At 44.5% G+C, this 21,112-nt stretch overlaps 1 protein-coding gene across 7 annotated transcripts in view; it reads right to left on the bottom strand.

Annotated features, from left to right (window-relative positions):
• Nucleotides 1-8,640: 8,640 nt before the first annotated feature.
• The window catches only part of Eps8 (epidermal growth factor receptor pathway substrate 8), a 167,165-nt gene continuing 154,693 nt past the window's right edge, over nt 8,641-21,112 (bottom strand). For all 7 annotated transcript variants that reach the window (XM_060384327.1, XM_060384322.1, XM_060384328.1 and 4 more), the window contains 4 exons: nt 20,795-21,017; nt 15,052-15,232; nt 13,866-13,995; nt 8,641-11,340 (listed from right to left, as the gene is read on the bottom strand). In XM_060384327.1, coding sequence (XP_060240310.1) covers nt 11,227-11,340; nt 13,866-13,995; nt 15,052-15,232; nt 20,795-21,017 — 648 coding nt within the window. In that variant the 3' untranslated portion in view covers nt 8,641-11,226. The remainder of the gene's footprint in view (nt 11,341-13,865; nt 13,996-15,051; nt 15,233-20,794; nt 21,018-21,112) is intronic.

The following is a 21,112-nucleotide window of genomic DNA, read 5'->3' on the forward strand; positions in this document are numbered from 1 at the left end:
CATAAGTGCAATGAAACGATTACCAGGTCTTAAAAACAGGTTAAAATTTGGAATTTGAGTTAGAAGGACCAAGCAAGTAGTACATACTGGATTAAGAAGAGCCAAACTTAAGATTTTTGACCCGACTCTGTCCAGCCTCAATGCCGTTTCTTCACTACTAGATTCTGCTTCCCGCTCACGCTTGTCACTGATAAACGCTAACAGGACAGAATTACCAGTGTCATCTCCAGGTAATAATACAGAAGACAACCGTTCAATTATAGCTGTGACATAACACCAGAAGCTCCTGCTAGACGGTGAGATTTCTGAGAGCGAGGACCTGTTTGTCCAACTGTGAGGTGTCCTCCAGTGCACGGCATTATGGGTGCTCCTACGGCCTCAGTCAGTGTGTGAGGCGGTGACCTGACCTCTTTCCATACTCTGCACACATCTCTGTGTTTCTCCAGGACATTTGCCTTCCTAGCAGCCCCTGCCTGTCCCTTGGAGTCACTGTTACATTTTAAGACAGTCTTTAGTATAGCTCAGGCTGTCTGGTAGTAACTGGAAGAAAAAAAAAAGCGCATTTTAGCTTAGTGCAGTTTAGTTTTTCGGAGGGATAGAGTCCATCACGATGGGGAAGGTGTGGCCTGGCAGTCAAGAAGCGGAGCGACCGAACTTCATCTCTACATCAGAGAGAAGAGGAAGTGAGACAGGCTATAAAGCCTTAAAGCCTAACCCTGCCCCTTCCTCCAGCAGGCTCCACCTCCCGAAGGTTCCATAACCTCCCCGATTAGCACCAGCAACTGGGGACCAAGGATTCAAACACTGAGCCCATGGGAGACGTTCCTCACTCAGACCACCACAGCATTTATTCACGGCCTGTCTCATCCTGGGTACCAAGTGAAAAAGCCCCTGCTTTATGGTGTTTACATTCTACCAGGGGAAACAACAGAGAAAATATGGGTCTCGTGTGTTATTGGTGACAGGAGAGAAACATAGTGTATGTCCCAGGGAAGAAGAAGTGGGTGAGTTTTGTTCCTGGAAAAGTCAGAAAAATTAAAAACTACACTCACACACTCAGGTCTTAAAGAGTGTGGAGGCATGCCACATTCCTGGCATCTGACCAATGGGAAGAAGCCTGGATCTCTGAGTCACACCATCAACTCAGGATACCTGTTTGCCTAGGGGTCAACAATGAGGTGCTTCTAATTGTGTGTGTGTGTGTGTGTGTGTGTGTGTGTGTGTGTGTGTGTGTATGGCCAATGAGAGTCTAGTGCTATCATCCTCAGCTCATTTGCATGATATCAGCTAAGGGAATATTTTTCAGAACAATGATATTTACCTGTCTGATAAAAATCCTCAAAAGACAGGGTAAGGATGAAAGAGCCATGCAAAGTTAACCCTTGATGCAGACAAGGATGGAGGGAAAGGCCACAGATAAAAAGGTCATCAGCAGATAAGCTGTATTCTAGAAATATGTGCTTCTCTTTAGAAGCCACCCTCCTCCAGATTAAATCTATCTTAAGTTTTGTGCCTCTCCTATTGCTTTCCAACTTTTCTCAGAGATGCCGTAGAATATACATAAGGCTGTCACTGGCCAGGGTTAAGATTCCTGGGTTACTATATTTCACAGTGGTTTCATATCAGTGGAAGTCCCAATACAGAGGAAGTTGTGAGCTTTTAATATGTCAGGCAGTGTATAGCAACTCCATCCTTTGTATTACATTTTCCCTGGTAAGGGAGTCCCAGCCTGGGACAGGAACTCAAAGCCAAAGGACACAAAATGTTTCTGCATTTTGAAGAACACTCAGAAAGTTCTAAATGCTGCTGAAGGTGGAAGTTGTACCTGATGCCCCTGTCACAATGACAAAGCATGGAGTGGAGAGATGGCTGAGCGGGTAAGAACATCAGATGCTCTTCCTAAAGACTTCAGTTCAGATCTTAGCATCCATATCAGGCGGCTCACAAGTGCCTGTAACTCCAGTTCCAGGACATCTGATGCCCTCTTCTGGCCTCTGCCAGCAATGCACTTGTGTGCACATACCCACATATATAGGCACAGAATTAAAAATAAATTTACAAAAAAGGACAAAAAGTTGGTGGTTATGGAATTGGAGGGGGGATTGGGGAGGAGTTGGGGAGGGTTTGAAGATGATTAAAATGCAATGTACGAAATTCCTGAAGATATTCTAAATAAAAAAAAAATAAAAAGCATATCATCTTAAGAAACAAATAATAATAATAATAATAATAATAATGAAACCCAGCGGTCTTAGAAGGGATCCTTGATTCCTTGATGTCCCCAGTCACATGTTATCCTATTACCTTTGACCAAAAATTCTAGGCAGCAGCATGTGAGGGGAGAGCAGGGTAGCATAGTATGGCATCATAGAGTAGTTACTTTGGGAGGGGGCTCCAGTGACTGATATGTGGTGCATGAGGTGATGTGGCAGTAGAATTTCCCTCATCCTATCATAGTCATCTCAGAATTCTGTAACTGGGTAATGTGGACCGACCAGCTAGTGAACAGCAGGACTCCATTTCTCACGGACTGAACATTTGGACTGAACATTTGGAGTAAGAGTGCAGCCATAGTCAGTTCTTGTGAGCACTATTCACTGGCTTCTTGCTTTATCTTCACCTGACAGGGAAAGTGAGAGCTGTCCCACTAATAAGGCCTCTCATGACATAATTACTTCCCAAGGCCCCAACTCCTTATTGTAACATCCGGTGTGATGTTCAGTGTATGAACTTAGGATGAGACATTTAGAGCTTTAAAAAAAATCATACGCATCTAAAATCAATTCCTGGATTAGTTTAGGATCTGTTAGTCACATGATTTCTGCTCAAGCCAACCTTCCACAGTCTCCGGGAGCCACCCAGAACTTCTTTAGTGGATTGATTAAAAAACAAACGAATAAAACCCACCCGATACCTGAACTGCTCTGTTTGTCCAGGGCAACATCCTCGGTCATTGGCCTTGGAATATAGCCCTGTGGGGACAAGCACTGCTCAGGCTTGGCTCTGGGCTTCAGTTCTCTGCCAGCACACGCTGTGCAACATGCGTCCACTATGTCCAGTCCAAGCAAGACATATGGGAGAAGTTTCCCACAGAGCAATATTGGGGCCTGATTGATACTGTAGTTGTGCAAAGAACTTATATGGATTCACCGTGCCAATGCCAAAATTCTTCTATAAGCTCACCAGTGGATGAGGATTTAGCCCAATTGCTAAGTACTTATTTACGTAGCGTGTATGAAGGCCTGATTTTGATCCCCAGCACCATATAATCTGGATGTGGTGACATATACCTGTAATCGTAGCACTCAGGAAGTAAAAACAGGAGGGTTAGAAGTTCAAGTGCATCCCCTTTGCACGGCAAGTTCAAGGCCAGTCTGAGCTCCATGACTCCTTGCCTCAAAAATAAATAAATAAATGAAAACTAACTAGCTAACAAAGCGAGCTGCTTCTAAGAAGAGGAAGCCAATTTGTACTGTGCAAACATGCCTGGGTCGGGTTAAGAGTAGAGGCTTGGGGTAATCAGGCTCCATTTGTGAATGTCACTTAATCCTTCTATGAACCAGTTTCCTTGTTTGGTAACAGGAATACTAAAAGCTTCCTCCACAGCCTTGTGTCGGGGATTAAATGGAAAGCCCTTGGCGTGGTGCCTGGTAGTTTGGGGTGCAGAGCTGCATAACTGAACAGCTTGGTCTGCAGAGTCCCAGAGCCCTTTGGAAGTCATACAAGTCACCGGCTAGCTCAGAGCCTAAGTGTTCTCACACACACAAAGGCCGTATATCTCCTTTCCGGCGCCGAGGTGAAACACAGAATCAATTGGCGAGAGCAGCAGGCAGGAGGCTGACAGAACTAAGTATGTTCTACGTGATTCTCCAAATCCGTCAGCGCGATGAGACCGTGGAGCCATCCTTCTGCTGCTGTGACGTGTACAGGGTGAAGGTGTCCAGTCCTCACAGGCACATCCACTGTGCGCATGTCCACCCACGAGGTCTGCTGCCCAGAACAGTGCTAACAGCCCCCTCTCCAATGCTGAACTCTGCCACACTTGTTCTGGACAACAACCCGGAAGGCAAAGGTCTTGTCTGCACAATGTCTCCTAACCTCAAGCTCATTAGAACAAATGCTACAAGAAGTTGGAAGCAATGCAGCAATTTGAAAGAGCTGTCTTATTGTGTGTTCTTTCTGCAAAGCCACTGTTCCACCACTCAAGCATAAAACAGCCACAGTCATGTCACCACGCCTTATTTTATTCTATTTCTTTGTGGCTCCAAGATTAATGAGTTAGCTAACCCTCTGAATCCTGCCCCGTGGTGGACTGGTTTTGAAGATGAGGCAGTAAAGGTCCTCGCACTGTACTTTCATGCCTTGACAGCAGGGCACTGGATTATTCATAAGCCTCAACTTCTCACTTAGCACAGGCTGAGCTTCGTGAGCCAGGAAATAACCTGAACCCGAGGTCGGATAGCTCTGCTCACTCCACTCATGCAACCTTAATAAGCCCTTTCACCACCTGCCTCCTAGGAGCTGAGCAGGACCCTCATATTGAGTTTACTGGATAAACAGCCTCACCATCTCTCACAGCAAATGGATATCTGTTCCATTTCTGTCCTGTCATAGGGAAGACTGGGATATTACTGGCATATATACTTTCAGAAAAAGAATATGGATAAAGTCCAAATGACAGTTTTTCTCTTTAAACAAAATCGGGGTTATAATCCAGCTGCCATTCCCTAAATAAAGGGATGGTTAAGACCTTGAACTGGGTTTCCTGGTCTCACCCTTGCCTAATGTAATCATTAACCATCATTGTCAACCAGATCAGACTTAGAGTCACGTAGAAGTGACTCTTGGGTGTGTCTTTAGGGTGTTTATGGTAAAGAGACAAGAGTCATCATGAAAAGTTGGTGACCTCATCTCATGAGCCAGAACCCTGGATGGAATAAAAAGATAAAGGGAAAATAGGGGTGAGGGAGGCAGGGGAGGAAAGGAACTCAAGGCCAGTGTTCACCTCTCTGTTTTCTCACATGCAGACCCAATGTTACTAGCTGCCTGAAGCGCCTGCTGCCATGCCTTCTACACCTGGACGGATGGTGTCTCTTCAGAGGAAGAGCCGAAACAAAACCTGTTCTTCCTTACATTGTGCATTAGTTAATTTTCTGTTACTTTGATAAAACACCATTAACAAGAAGAATTTATTTTGGGAAGTCCAAAATGGCAGAGGAGGCAAGGCAGCCAGTGGCCAGAACAGGAAGCCTAGAGATGGCCTCTTCAACCACAAACACTAAATGGAGAGAGGGAATAGGGAGTGGAGTGAGGCTATAAACTCTCAAAGCCCAGCCCCCAGTGATGCGCTTCCTCTAACCTCCCCAAAACCTCTCCAAATATGCCACCAGCTGGGGAACATTCAAATATGTGAGTCTTTGCTGATATTCTTATTCCAGACAAGTTGCTTTTGGCAGATATATTGCTACATCAATGACAAAAAGTAGCTAACATTTCATGAAGCAATGAGTACAATCTTCTTGAAATGCATCTGTGAGGACTTCATGAGGAGAGAGGAAGTGGCTACAGATTTTCAGATGAGCCTCCAAGCCTTCCCTCTCTGCTTCTAACCAAGACATGGATTTCTCATTAAGACATGAAATGTCATTCAACAGTACATTTTCAGCCAGTACGGTGGTGCGAGCTTCCTATCCTGGGACTTGAGAGGCTGAGGCAGGAGGACTGACATGAGTTCAAGGTCAGCCAGGACTGACATGAGTTCAAGGTCAGCCAGGGCACATAATGAGTCCCAATGCTACATAGCAATATTCTTTCCCATGATAAAGGACATTTTCTGCTAACATGTTTTACACAACAACCTTTGACTTGTGACAAAGAGCCTGCATGTTAACTGGGCATCCAGGAGGCCAAGTCAAAATTTAGTTGTTCTTCTTACCAGGCGGCTTTTTGGAACAAGCTATTTAGCTTCCTAGAGCTCTAATTTGCTCATTTATAAAGTGGGAGTACATGTTAAAAATACCCAGCAAAACTCAGTTCATACCTTGTTTAGTAAGAATAGATGGCAGGACAGAAGCACTTAGTCTGTAATACCAGCTTAGAGCAGAGAACACTTTTCTTGTGTTTGTGTGTGTGAGAGAGAGACAGACAGACAGAGACACACACACAGGAGGAGGGAAGAGAGAAAGAGAACGAGTCTTGGGTTTTTTTTATTATTCATTACAGGCCCTCCAATTCATTTTTAGGATGATAATAATAGACTAGGGTAACTGCATTCTAGTATCACATATAAGAGAGAATATGGTTTCAGAGCTTTGCTACACAACCAGCCCAGAAAGCAGCACAATTGGTCCCAGAGCTTAGAACTACATACAAAGTAAAGAGGGACCCTTCACATTAGCCTAGACCAGGGTCCTCTTGGCCAGATGGGAGTGCTGGACCACTGGTGCAGCTTCTTCTAACAGCAATGTGAAGGCCTGATGCCTCAGTTTTGTCCGAACACATCGCTATTCTTAAAAAAATCTCAGTATAAGTCGCCAACTCTGCTGCCCTGTGGACAGGTAGCACATTAGATTCCTACAGCATCTCAACACATCCAGAAGTCTAGGCATAAGACCCAAATTCTCTTGGGGCAACTGGTGGCCACACCATCTTCCAATTAGGCAATGTGTAGTTCTTAGTAATTCTCTAATTACATAGTTTTGGGTAATTGTTTACCTTATCAGAATTTCAGTAACCTTTTCATTTTCTAAATCATTCACAAATGTGCTGAGATAAACCTCAGGCTCTCGGTATGAGAAGCGTACCTCTCTACCAAAGGATGAAGATATCCTATGACACAGAGCCTGGAGCTCTGGCTAGTCTCTTGCCCTCAGCTCTCAGGAGGCAGTGATGTGCAACTAGACTCTGAAAACAGAGAAGAGGTGTGGGAGTCAAGATAAGAGCAGAATGGTGGGGAAAGGGAAGACACAGTATGACTGCGCTCAGCGGCCTGTGGAACACAGCCCTTCTCAGACATCACCTCTAGAGAGCACAGCTGAGGAGCTCTTTATGGTCTGCTTGCTTTAACATAAAAAGGAAAAAAAAATTACCTGAGTCAGGTCTGGGACAGCTAACTGTGGGGCTGAGGCTAGCAGCTCACAAGGTCAAGGTATATTTGAACAGCATAGGGAGTTCATGGCCAGCTGGGAAGCCTGGCTGAGAATCTGTCTCAAAATGGAAATAAAATGAATGAAATGTTTTTTTTTTTAAAGTTATACAATAACCTTCATAAGAAGCATTGATCTTTTCCCTTGTAGTGTGTCCATGTCTAGCTCTGGCATGAGGGCAATGGTGGCATGAACTAAGCAATATTCCCTCTCCAGGTTTTTGAGGAATTTTAGGATTTGTGTCTATTTTTCAAACATTTGAAAAAAAAATGCCAGCACAGCCATCACTTCTAAGGAATTTCTTTGGGGAACACTTTTAATTATTGATCTAAACTCCTGACTATTCATCTTCACAAATCTGCATACATTTCTCTGTCTTTGTAAGTTTGTCTTAGGAAGTTCTCAGGAATCTGTCCATTTTGTTAATCTTTTTCAGAGATCCTCTGGGTTGTGTTGGTCTTCCTTATTTGATATTCTCCATCCAAGCCAGCATGTGACATTGCAAGCCTCCAGTGTTCTCAACGAATTGTGAACACTAACATTCTAACAGTGTTATTGTTCTTTGGGTAGGGATGCAATTTATTGGGGTTTTTTGTTGTTGTTTTTTGTTCTTTTATGCTACCACCTTCTTCAAATCATCTTTAAAGTCATGTCTTAAGTGTATTTTGTAAGGTTGGACGTGTTGGGGTGAAGACTTATTGAGCAAGTTCAGTGGAGCCAGGGAAGATAAAATGTTAAGCTGGACGTTCAGAGTTGAAGAGCATAACTCACACATGAGAAGTTACAGTGGACAAGGGCAGAAGCGAAGCCACAGAAGAGAAGGTGAAGCAGAGAAGGGTGGCATTCCAAGAGAGAGCAACAGAAACTACCTGGCGTGAAACTCACAGGGGAGATGGTAAATGAGAATTTAACAGAACAGCAATGAGCCTGGGGAAACTTCAAATGCCCCCCTCCCCCACATGAAGCTGCAAACACCCAAGGAGGGGAAAAAGGAGGGATGAGGTGGGGGTGGAGGCAATAAGTATTCAAATTTCCCCACATAGAATGACTGCGTTTACACAATTCCAAGTGTATCAGTGAACAGCAAGACTACCATTTGGGGGAGGTCTACCAAAATCAGGTGGCTAAAGAAACAGTGGACAGACCGTCAATGAGGCCCCGATGTTTCATGCCAGTACTAGTAGATGACTTGAGTTTCTACTTCTACTTTTTCATTCTTCCCTGCCTCTAGCATCAGTGGACCAGGAGCTCCTCTTCAAAGCTCTCTCTCCATTGTAAGATGTCCCTACACCTTACAAAGCTGTTCTTCATCAGTCCAAACCCAAACACCATGGTACAGTCATGGATACAACTCCACCCTTTTCTCCCTCGCCTTAGAGGTAGGATCTACCTACTATCTCCTCTGTTTCAGGAGTTTCGGGGCTCTTTTCCAAACCCTTTTATTAAGCCACTGTTCTATATATTTTCAGATAACAAGGAAGGATAAACAATGACATTTTTATAATTTTACAAATTTTATAGTTTTAAAACACATACAGAAAAGAAAGCCAAGAGTGTAAGTGGGCAGAAGCAGGCACTGGACAGCTCTTCAGTCTACTGCTTTGTTCTCCGTGTTGTGATCTGGAGCTTTACCACGTGCTAGTTGGACAGCTTCTCTCCAACGACACAGCAGATTCACAGATGGGGAGACAGCAATGATCTCAGCTTGCTACTTCCCATTGTCATCACCGTCACCCTGACATTGGGTCTCCAGTCTGCGAGTGGCACCTCAGTGTCAGCGTCAGCAGCAGCAGCAGCGGCGACGGTGGTGGTGGTAGGTGCAAGTGCCTACTATCCTTTCCCTGAACTCCTGGAAGCAGCCTCTGAGGGGTCAAGCAGTTCATGAGCAAGCATGGCTTGCTCTCCCGAGGTGTGCTCTGCTACCCCATGGATAGTCTGAACCTCTCTTCTGACTCGTGAATTCATCCTTTTGAAACCAGATCATCACCAAGACTACGCTGCTTTCTCAAAACTTCACCTGCCAGCTCTGCGGGCTGTCTCCTCAAACTTTTCACAGACCAGACTCCTCAGGTGTCTGGACATAAGCACTGACAGGATTGTCTCAGCCTTCTAAATATCACCACTCTTTAGTGTCCTATGTTCTGAAGTTCATTGGGTCCGCAATTACTGCATCTCTTATACATTCCCTTTGTATCATAACACAGAGATACAAATCCTGTCAATTCTTTCTCTGTTGGACATGCTACTTTCCAACCATGGCATCTAAATACGTTTTAGTTTGTATTTCAGAGACTTTTTTTTTTTCACTAAAAGCAGGGGTGTAAGAGATCTAAACTGACTCTCCTTCATCACCTCACATCTCCTCGGAGTGATGAGGGAATGATGGGCAGACAGAGATGAAGATGAAGGCCGCCATGCCCTTCATCGTCTTTGGAAGCTTGCTCCCTTAGAAGCTGCTCACAGTTACTGCAGCTGTCTAGACACAGATTCCCTTGGAGCAGTTATCAGTTACAAATGCAGTGTGTGTGAGTTTTCACTCTTGTTGGCAACTATGACTTGATGGTGGAAGGCAGAGATGTTAAAACAAGGGAGGCAGAGCGCGGTGGAGCACGTGAGAGCACCCCAGGCTGCTGTCTGCACAGACACTGGAGCCTTCTTTCTGTTTACACGGACCTCCTCTCTCATTCTGTTCAATCCAAGTGCCGGGTCTACAAAGCAAACATCCTTTGTGCCGATGAGATAGAAGCTATTTATTAATATACAGCAAATACTGTTTATTGCAGACTCTTTGCAGCTGACTCATGTGAAAAAGGCACTATGAAAAATTAATGAATCTAGATAATCTCTCTAAATGGATTTATGTTAAAATATACAACATTCTTACATAACATCTTCTTTATATATGTGAAATAATATTACATTTAATGACAAAGACTGTGTTTCCAAAAATAACATTTGTTGAAGGTTAGCTATCCTTCTCTCTATTTAGATTCTTTCATGGGGTTAAAGTACATGTAAATTAGGTTTCCCTTGTTACACAGATAAAACACATAAAATGGCCCAATATCCTTTCTCTACTTACATCAATATTTATAACTGAGGCCTTCACTCAGCAAAATACTGTAATAAACACCGAGGTGGGCTACTTTGATTGATTGTGAGTGCACGTGACTTACTCCCCAACTTGTGCTTTCTCATGTTTAATTACAGTTTACAGAATAAGCAGAATATAAACTAAATCAAAGTAGAATCTATGCAAGATTTTGCAATCGGCAGAGCTCTGAGGAACAAAACATCTTGGGAACGTACTATATAGTCTTCTGTTTGCACGGTCAGGGTCTGGCCACATTGTACAGTTCATTCAAAGGTGATTTTCAAAACTGTTGGCATTACGAACTTAAAAAACGAAAACATAACCTAAGTATGCTGTCATTGGGTGTGTCGACGGAGAGACCTAGACTAAGCCGATGGTAGTCTACCTGAGCCTCCTCCCTGAACACTGGCGTGTCAGTCACTAAAAGCTGAGCAGGCGGACGTGTTCATCAACGGCTGTAGCTTTTCCTTGTTGCAACGGGGAGGTCTGCCATTGTAAAACATCCCTGTCTAGATCATCCAGCAGGGCTGAGATAATTAATGGAGCAAAGGGAAGCGTGCCTTAGGAGAGTGCAAAAAAAGATTTCCCAAGGTGAAAACGGTCTAAAACTTCTGGTTTTCCTTACTTAAGTTTCCTTTACATTTTTCTGAATTACACCTGTTATTTATGGCTGGTGGTCAGAGGACAACTTGCAGAAGCCAGCTCTCTCCTTCTGCCACGCAGGTCCAGAGACTCAAACTCAGGCTCATGGGCTTGGCAGCAGGTGCCTCTGCTTGCTGAGCCACCTGACCTGCCCCGCATCTTAGTTCTTAATCAAAGGAATATGCACAGAAGCAGCACGTCCTCTGCTCACTCAGGTATACACTCTTTTCTTTTATGGCGATAAGCTACATGTATCAAGACAACAGATTTGACATTCCCTTCAAGGCTTCTTAAACAAAGCATGTCCAACCATGCCAAGAATAACGGCGGAGTTCAAGGAACCAATCAGTGGCTGCTTCCTTCATCAAAAGACTCCACTCCAGAGTCACTGGCAGCAGCGCTGATCTTCTCCTGCCGTCTCCTCATGATCTCTTGTAACTCGGAGCTTCCATTACTGTCCTGAAGAATAAACACGGAGCAGACAACACAGTCACTGGCTTGTGTGGACTGGCTGTGCCCAATGGATGTGAAGCCCGCAGGACCCCCAACACCTGACTGTTTCTTCAAGGAAGCAGGAGCTTTTCCTACCTGTCAGTTCAGCAGGTAACTATTTTAAGACAAGCTACTCACCATCGCTGACCAACCACACTTTCTAACTTAACAGAAACTCAGCTCGATCATGTATGCAGAATGTGCTAGACTTGCCAGCAGAAAGAGGGTATATGGCATGGAGTCAGTTCTCAAAGGACACTTGCATGCATTTATGTGTTTACACATGTGTGCACATGTATGTCCAGGCACACATGTCTAGTCTTCACATGCATGTGGAGGTCACAGGTCAATGTGATTGTCTTCCCAATCACCCTTCACATTATTGTCTCATTTCTTTTTCCTTTGAGACAGGGTTTTACTATGTGACCCTGGCGTGCCTGGGACTCTTTATATGGATCAAGCTGTCCCAAAATTCACAGCCAAGTCTCTGCAGCCATGTCTACTTCTTATGGGTGCTCAGGATGTGAACTCAGGTCTTTGGGATTATGCAACAAGCACTTGATCATCTAAGCCATCTTTTCACATCTTCCAAAGACCTCAGTCAAGCAAGGCACTGTCCTCCTCTTAGATTTTAAAGGGGGTCTTCAGAGCACACCAGTTCCCTTCAGACAATCTGATCCTCTGACTGTGACAGCTCTGCTCACCTCCGGGCATTCCCTGAAATCCCTGGATGCCCTCTCCTTATTTCCTCTGTGGATTGGCAGTTCTGGCAACACAGGAGGGGTGGTGAGAAACTAGGTGAAGAACTAGATCCAAGAAAGGGGCGAGGTAGAAAGGCGGCCAAGAAGCACAAGGAAACCTGTGTTTGCCTCAGTCGGGTCCCAGAGGAATCAGAAGCAGGAAGCGGGCAAAGCTAATAACAGGATGCCCCAGAAGGAAGGGATCCAGAAACTTTAGGGATATATAGAATTTTTTAACATACCTCTGAGAAGTAATTTATACATTCTTAACAAGATTAGAAAGTATAACGGTAATAAAACTGCTTTAGGGAAGACATAATTCTTATTCAGATTCTACATATGAAAAGCAATCATCAAACTCAAATATAATAGCTTCCATATCAATGCAGGAAGGAGTTCTCAGGTAATGGAATTTCTCTTCATGGAAAATGGTTATAGGATTATTCACACAAAGCTATTTTAAAATCCTGAGTTGTTTAACTGTTCAATTTACATAATAAACCTGCTAGGGATAATTAGCTAGCAACTTCATATTGAATCTCCATGTCCTTTCATTTGAGGCCAACTATAATTTTCACAAAACTATTAACTCTTACAGACCCAGCTTTAACAAAATAGCTGGAATACCTCCAGCGGAACAGACACTCACTTCCTCTCCAGCTGCTGTGCAGACAGCTATGACTAAATAATTATTCTAGCAGTTGTGTATTTTCTTTTCTTTGAGATTTACTTCATTTATGTGTGATTGCATGTGTGAGAGTGCATCTGTGTGAGAGTGTGTGAGTGCAGGCGTGGGGGGCTGTTCACTCACAGGTCTGTTCACACTCCGAAGCCAGACCTGGGTGTCAGATCCCTCGAGGCTGCACTTAGAAGCATTTGTGGGCTGTCTGGCTGGTCTAACCGGCAAGGGACCGGAGCTCTGGTCTTTGGGTCCTCTTCACAGCTAACCGTCTCCCCAGCGCACAGCTACACACTTTTCATGACCTGCCTTCATACTGACGATGATTTTGTGGATGGATAATTTGGCTTGGGAAGTGCATCTAGGACTTTGGTTTGTTGGAGAAAGGATCTCAGGAGCCCAGACAGTCCTTGAACTCACTGTGTTGCTGAGGCTGGCCTTCACCTCCTGAGAGGTGGGTTACAGATATGCCAACATCTTACCTAGACACAGCTTGGGCTTTCTGTGTCTTTATTTCTACTTATGTTCATATGTAAGTGGACACATAAACATAGTTGCCCTTGGAGGCCAGCCCAACTCCTGAAGCTGGAGTTACAGATGTGTGGCCTTTTGTGGGTGCTAGAATATAATTCAGGTTCTATCTCTCCATCACCCCACAACTAGGGTTTTGTTTATTTATTTATTTATTTATTAAACTGACATTTCCAAAATAAAAAATAAGAAAATTAGTCCTAGGCTCTCAGCCTTTTACTCACTCAGGTATGAATTTACTCTCTATTAGCAAAATTGAAGTTCTTATAGTAGCTCATGCAGTGAAATGAGAAGATTGTGCCTTTGTTAAATGCCCAGAAATAAATCTCTAGGTGCACTGAAAGATGATATTTTTGAAAATAGTTACTGATGGTATTCAGTGACAGAGTAGGAAAAACTGAGCCAAATTTTCAATTCATCTCCTTGGCAAGGGGAAACTGAGCAATGTGGGACACGGACAGACATTGGTTCCAGAGCTGCCAGTGGCCAGGCCTCCCTCTCTGCTAATGCAAACACACACCAGCTCCACTCCATAGGCTTACCTCCAAAGCAGCTTTCTGAACAGTGATTTGGCTAAAGACTCTGGCGCCTTCGGGGCAGACAGACCTCAGTTCATCTTTATTGAGAGAAAAGAGTTGTGCTCCGTTCAACACCCCCAGGCTGTTGACAGTCCTGAAATTAGAGCACAGGGAAATGAGCAGACTGTGGTAAGCTGTGCTCTATTTCTCCTTCTTGGAGTTTTTTGGTTGTGAGCCTCACTTTATTGGCTAAACCATCTCTCCAGCTCTACCTACCTACCTACCTACCTCTGTTTTCTTGAGTGCTCATTTGATTTCATTTCTGAGACAGGCGTTCATGTAGCCCAGGCTGTTCTGCAACCCTCCATGTGGCTCAGATTGACCTTGAACCTTGAGTACTTCACCCCCGACTTCCAAGTACTGGGATCACAGGCACAGGCCGTTATTTTGTGTCCCATATCCTTAACTAGCAATATAGTGCTGAGACGAAGGAATGCAAGGGACGTCCATGGCCATGACCAGAGGCTCCTTTCACATCTAAAGACTCGTGAGCAAGCATCTGAAAGGATGCAGTTGGGATTCTCACTGTCAACTCCCTCAGGTGTCCGTCTCTCAGCCCTAACAGCAACAGATAGCTTTCTAGTAACGTGGCAACTGACTAACAGCTGCAGTTCGCTGTCAGTTATGTCAAGTGAGTGAGTTTCTAAATTAGGATTCCTCAAACACGTATTCTTCAAACACTTCACAGTCCCAAATATACATGAGCCGTCTGCAGGCTCAGATCGTAGGTAGTAAAGCAGAATGGCTCTCTCTGATTTACAGCCTTGAGACACGCTATATTCCTCTGCAGCAAGAATCAGTCTTATGCGACACAGCCTACATGTCATGGTCCTGCTTAGACCATACTCCTTCCCCATGTAACTGGTGAGAGAGAACAGAATGCCAGCAGTCCTCGCAGCTGGCAACAGCTCTTCAAGAGACTGATGAGGAGCACAAACTACCAGTTAGGAGACAGACTAGCATCACTCACTGCTGTCTTCCCCAATTCTACCTTACTCTCCTTGCTTTTGGACAGTTAGCTACCATTTCCGCAACAGGGGACCAAAAAAAAAAATGACCACCCTGGGCTCTGACAACTTTTAAGAGTCGTGGGTGGCATGTGAGTGACACAGCTGAGGAGGAGGAGCACGGACCACTAAGGACCACTCACACGGGATTGAATCCTTTCGACTGCAGCCAGGTCTTTACTTCTTCCGGCGTGGAGTCGTAAGTGATGTTGATCACTGGGACATTCTGCCGTGGCACATGGAACTTCCTCTGGGCGGCACTGCGCCCGATGGTCAGCCTCTGGAATAGCTCGTCCTGCACCTCCTCCATCTGAGACTTCCTTCCTGAACAACAAAGGGGAGGAGACATGTTCAAATATCTCCACGTGACGTCCTCCTCTAGAACATCCCTAATCATCCTTGGGGCCCTGTAAAGTCTGTAACCCAGGGTGAGGGTTCCCTGCCCTCTCCCCTCACTTGTACTTCGGCCCAGTAGAAATAGCACGATAAATTATTAAAGCTTAAAGCGACACCCCGGCCCTTCTCTGTGCTCAGCAGTCTTCGTAGGCTGTGCCTGAACTTGCTCAGCTGCGCTCAAGACAGCAGCTAAGCACCTCACACTTGATTTACGGTCAGGATCCCCGCTAGGCTTCCCATGCTCCCAGGGACCATTCTACACTGCTATAACCCAGTGAGAACGTACCCGGGGACTTGTCCAGAAGCCCTTCTGGTAGCCCAGATGGGGATGGTCGAGCTGCTGCTGCCATGCAGCAGGCAGACAGCTGGAACACAGGAAACATTCCACAGTGCCCATGCCAGCTCGCCATAGCAGTCCCGCCTTGAGTCTCAGAGCGCCCAGGCCGCGACCGTACACAACCATCTCTCCTTAGACAATTGTTTAATATCCACGCTTGTTCTACAGGCCTCCCTCCCGCCTATTGTTGACCCTCACCCTGATGACCTCACTTCCCAACTTAGGAGTAAAATAGAGGATCCATAGGAGAGCTCCCAAAATTGCACAGTGAGCAAATCAGCAGCGTAGGCTGCACCAAGGGACCCTGACTCACAGGTAGGACCCTGGCTCACAGGTAAGTAACAATCTCCATAGGCTTCTCCACTGGTTCTTCCTGCTAATACTTGCTCCAATATGCTGACTTCCTTCCCAGCCCCACCCCCTTAGCCTGTACTCTCAAAGCCCTTTGTGTACTAGACCCTGAGTTCTCAGCCTCGTCTAACCTTTTGATGTAATTCCTCCCTTACTGATCCCATGCTTTATTGATTTCCCTCTTTTCTGATTCATTTCATCCACATACAGATACGCTCTTACTCTGGTCATTTCTCTCACTTTTAAGTGGCCAGTTTCACTCCCAGTTGCTACCCACTTGTCCGCCCCCTTGTTCGCAGAGGTCCGTGAGGACAGGTCTGCACGAGCTGAAGCCAACCCTGCCACGGCCCCATTCAGGTTCATTGTTTCTGTTTCCCTTGCTCCACTGCCCTCCACTCCAGGAGCCAGTTCCTTCCCAGTTCAGCCCAAGGCCTATGGCAAGGGGTCCTTCCTCGAAGCATTGCCTTCCAGGGACCTTCGGGTCTCTCTGCTCCCTGGTTGCCTCCTGTCTCCCTGCCCTCTCTTTCTCAGTCTCCAACTCTGAATCTTCTCGTTTGTCAAACCCAGTATTGTGGAAATATTTCAGAGTCTAGATGTGGGAACTTTGCTTGGCCTGCTCTGGCCTCATCAAGCATCACTGCACCTCAGCTTAGGCCACGTGAAAGCTGGTCATGCTGAGTTTGCTCTCCAGTCCCTGCTGACTCAGAAGTCTAAATGCACTGGCATTTTATTGTTGTTGTTGTTTGTTTGTTTTTAAGCATTCATTTGGTGTCCATACTCATATACGTACAAAATGTGCCTCAAAGGTAACAAACCAGGATTCTTGATCTCTTCATTGTTCTAGGTTCGCCAAGCTGACTAGCATTCTTTTTATACTTCTTCCCTCTTTAATGGCGATTTCATTTTTCCATTTATTTCAGAACCACAAGTGTTTCCCTTTGATCTATATTGCACAGAGTCTACCAGTAAATCCCTTCAGCCCACGACTTCAAAATATATCCCAAATCCTGCCACTTTACTCTATCATTTGTCAACAGTTTGGTCAGAGGCAAACTATTGACAGGTCTCTGCTTCCGCCCTCCACCACCACCTAGCTCGCCTCATCCTCTGCTAACAGACCAATTGCAATAGTCCTAAATACTGCAGCTCCCGGGCTCCAAATCACTGCTAGTGATGGTAGTACTGCCTGCCTGACCTCTACCTCTCAAAGAAAACTCTCTTTCTTTCCTCCACATCTCTACTCTAGCTGAAGTGGTATGGCTTCCATGGCCTCTCTAAAGTTATTGGCAACTACTGCCTCTTTTGCCTGGAACCATCCTTCCTCACCAATATACCCACCCACACGACTCCCCTTTCAGCGACTTCGATTCCTCAGCCCCATTTAAAATTGTAATTTCTTTCCCCAGAGTGTTTCCAATCCACACGGCCATGCTAGCTTCCAAACTCTTGACCACCTGACTAGTCTCCATCAAGACAATTATTTATTTATTTATTTATTTATTTATTTATTTATTTATTCCTCTACGCCGTTCACGGGAATGCAAGGCTGGCTGCTTTGTTCGCTCCTGTACCCCATCTGGAGCAGTGATCCAGCAGAAATGAATGGGGGGGGTGTTCTGACCTTTTCTCTGAAAGGTTGGAACTGTCCTGTTCTAATCATCAGGCTATTACCAGGTCAGGAAATGGAGAACAAAGAGAAATGATCTATGTGACGCTGTCAATTAGAAGTAGAAATTAGGTAGAACCAGAAGGCCTGACGTTCAGCCCAGGCCTGTTCTATACGCAGATCACTGAAACTACTGAAACACTGATGAATATTCCCACCATCCTTTACTCCTAGCCATGTGCTTATGAGTGAGCATAGCATTACGAAAAAGGTGGCAAAGAAATGAAAATAAAGGGAGATAAATACACATGGAAAATTGCATGTGTGCACTTAGGTATATTGATATATAACTATGTTGGGTATATTGCTATCTGTCATTGTTTTCAAGAACCCAGAGTTGATATCATCATCCAATTAACTAATTATCTTGGCAAATTGCAGTGACTTGGTAGCCAAGGGAGCTTTTTATGTTTTGTTTTGTTTTGTGTCTTCAGAAAGCAATTCAACTGTGAAACAATTAGTGTTATCAGAGTCTAATTTGTACTAAAGCCTCAATATACAAGAAATAATATTTTTAATTAGTTGATCTTTTTTGACAATTTCATATATATGTATGAAAAAAAAAGAAAAGTAGAAAGACAAAAAAAAAACCTCAGGAAGAAGGGAAAAGATGCTTATCTTGAAAGAAAAAAACACGGACACACACTTAGTTATGCCATCTGCTAAATGACCGTGAGACAGCCTCGACCTGTGTTCAGGAAAAAACAAAAACAAAAAACAAAAAACAAAACAGTGCTCCAAAAATGTGCTATCAGGAATTATTCATCTTATACAAAGAAATTAATTTACTGAGTGCCAAACTACTCTTCTGAGATATTTTAAAAAGGAATGTTACATGAGTAACATGAGGATATCTTCTGTTAAGGAAACAAGCCCATGTGCTAATTCGATGGGAGTGTTTTCTATTTTACGGACCCAGTGACCCTTTCACTTATGAAAAGCCAACTCGAAAATGATGAGTCTCAATTATCAGGAGAGTTCGCTCTCGTACAAGAATTCAAACTATGCCTCTTTCCTAGGAGGGTCTTGAGTTTCTTCAAGTGTGACAAAGAGCAGGCTGTTCCAGGCCGTGTGCTACTCCGAAAGTGGACTGGATGCCTCTGAACTCTAACCCCATGCCTGGAACAGCCTGCCACCGTGTCAGAGGTCACTGTGCTGACGTTCGGACAGAGACGCGTGTAAACTTGTGGGAAGAAAGGAGAAAGGAACAGTCATTTCTCAGAGGGGATGTTCCCCAGGGAAAGGAAATATATTCATAGAATTTTCCCATCTGAAAACTATTTCTCTGTTATCTTTGAAAAGGAAAAAATCCTTTAAAAACCTCAGAGTTGGACATATTTTCACGCTCATACACAGTTATTTCTGATACAGAATTGCTTGACTTTCTAAATTGTCATTTTCTTTTTATTGTACTTTACATTTGTTTATTTATTGATGTGTGGATGTGTGAGGTCAGAGGATGACACAAGAGGAGCCAGGTCTTTCCTTTTGCCGTGTAGGTCCCAGAGACTGAATCCAGGTCAGGCTTCGTGCTAAGTGCCATTTCCTATTGAGTCAGCTTGCCAGCCCCTCTTCAATTTTCTAATGAGGTCAAACATGACTAGAAAGGTGGTTTGAATCACTCATACTTCAGGAGAGAAAATCCTGCCTAGGAAAGGCTTGTGTTTAATTACTCTAGCCACTATTTCCATAACCGTCAGGGAGTAATACATTTAGGTCTCCTCTTTACTGTTTTTCATTTATTGAGGATGATAATGAATGGGCACTTACAGGTATTTTCTCAGTGCCACTGAGGAAAATGGCACTGAAAACTTTAGGAATGGAGTTTGTACCTGAGCCTCAGGTCTCTGAAGAACCTCAGCTATGAGGTTAATGGTTCAATATAAGTCCCTGGATGTCGAAGACGAGATTCTATAGCAAAGCTAAGCTGGGAATCACAACATAAATAGTACTGAAGAAAATGGAAACAGATTGATCATTTATAGTAAGAGTGATCTAGAAAGAAACGCCCAGAACCTTGGGAGTAGCCATGGGACAGAATGGTAGATATGTTTTCCATACACCATACCGCTTATCTTTTACAGACTTTCATCAAACTTCACTATAGAAAACGTTTTCTTGGTTTTGGTTTTCCAAGTTTTCTATAACAAGTTATAGCCAAGCCTATTGACTTGCAATACTTTACAAAATAATTAGACAAGAAGCAGACATGCCTTAATGTACAAGGTACAACGAAAACCCTCAGATTTACCTTTAGCTTGCAAAGTCTCTAACTAGCTCTGCCCCAGCAACAGAATGGATAACCCAAAGTTATCATAACATTTTCAATTTTGTTTATTTTACAGTGGTTCTCATAGCAACCATTAGCGTGGAAAATCCATTTTAATGTGTGAAAACATGAAGGCCAAGTTAGATGAAATCTGTGTTAGAAGCAATCAAGGTTGATGCTGGCTGGTGACTATGTGAAATTTATGTGATTGTGTATGTATCTGAGAATGGCCAACACTAGGGAGAGGACAGAGGGAAGAGGAGGAGATGACAATGATAGTAGCAGACCCTTCCTGAGTGCTTATACTGGTCAAAATCAATCAGACTTTTCAAGCTCGGCACGACTCACATTTCTGGATGCTAGAAAAATGCAAGATTCTGCCAAATCCACCGGGTTAGATGTCAGTAGTATACCCCACTTGTGACAACCAAAAAAAAATCCTCAGGGAGAGGAAATTTGTTGAGCCCTTCCCACCCCCGCTATATACTTTTGCACATACTGTATTATCTCACTGAAAAATCACACTCGTCCCAGGAAACACATTAACTTCGTTTTCCCCCACTTCCCAGACACTGCATACACGGAGGCTCATTAAAGCCCTGAAGTAGGAGAGGTGGGAAGGGATGTGATGAGTCAATCCCAGAATGTCTGGCTCCAGCCAGTCTTCACTCAGCAACCACAACACAGGACACAGACGTGTGGAAATACACACCTGAGGGGTCTCAGAAAATGACCTGCTTCTCGGAGAAACTCAGAGACGGAGAAATCAGGGGAAACTATCCAAGAAGTGGCTATTACTATTTACACCTCACAGTATTTAATGAGCGCAGACTCAGTGGAACCAGGGTTGGCCCCCGGGAAACTTACGGTCCACGGGGAGTTGTTTGTATCTCTGGCTGTCTCGCACGATGCTGCCCCCGCTGTCGCTGGAGCTGCTGTTCTGACGGGTGACGTTTGCGGGAACCTTGGGCAGCGGAACGGGTGCTGGTACAGAAGGCGGAAGGGGGACGGGTACAGGTGCTGGTGCTGGAGGGGGGGATGGGGCAGAAGGGGCATCAGCCGGTCTGGAACCATACTCCATCCTTTGTTTCTACAAAAAAAAAAACCCACAATAATTAACTTGAAACACAGCCATACGAATAAATATGTATAAATGAATGAGTGTGTGTGCGCGTGTGCGTGTGT

This window comes from Meriones unguiculatus, chromosome 5, assembly GCF_030254825.1.
Source record: "Meriones unguiculatus strain TT.TT164.6M chromosome 5, Bangor_MerUng_6.1, whole genome shotgun sequence".
NCBI lineage: Eukaryota > Metazoa > Chordata > Mammalia > Rodentia > Muridae > Meriones > Meriones unguiculatus.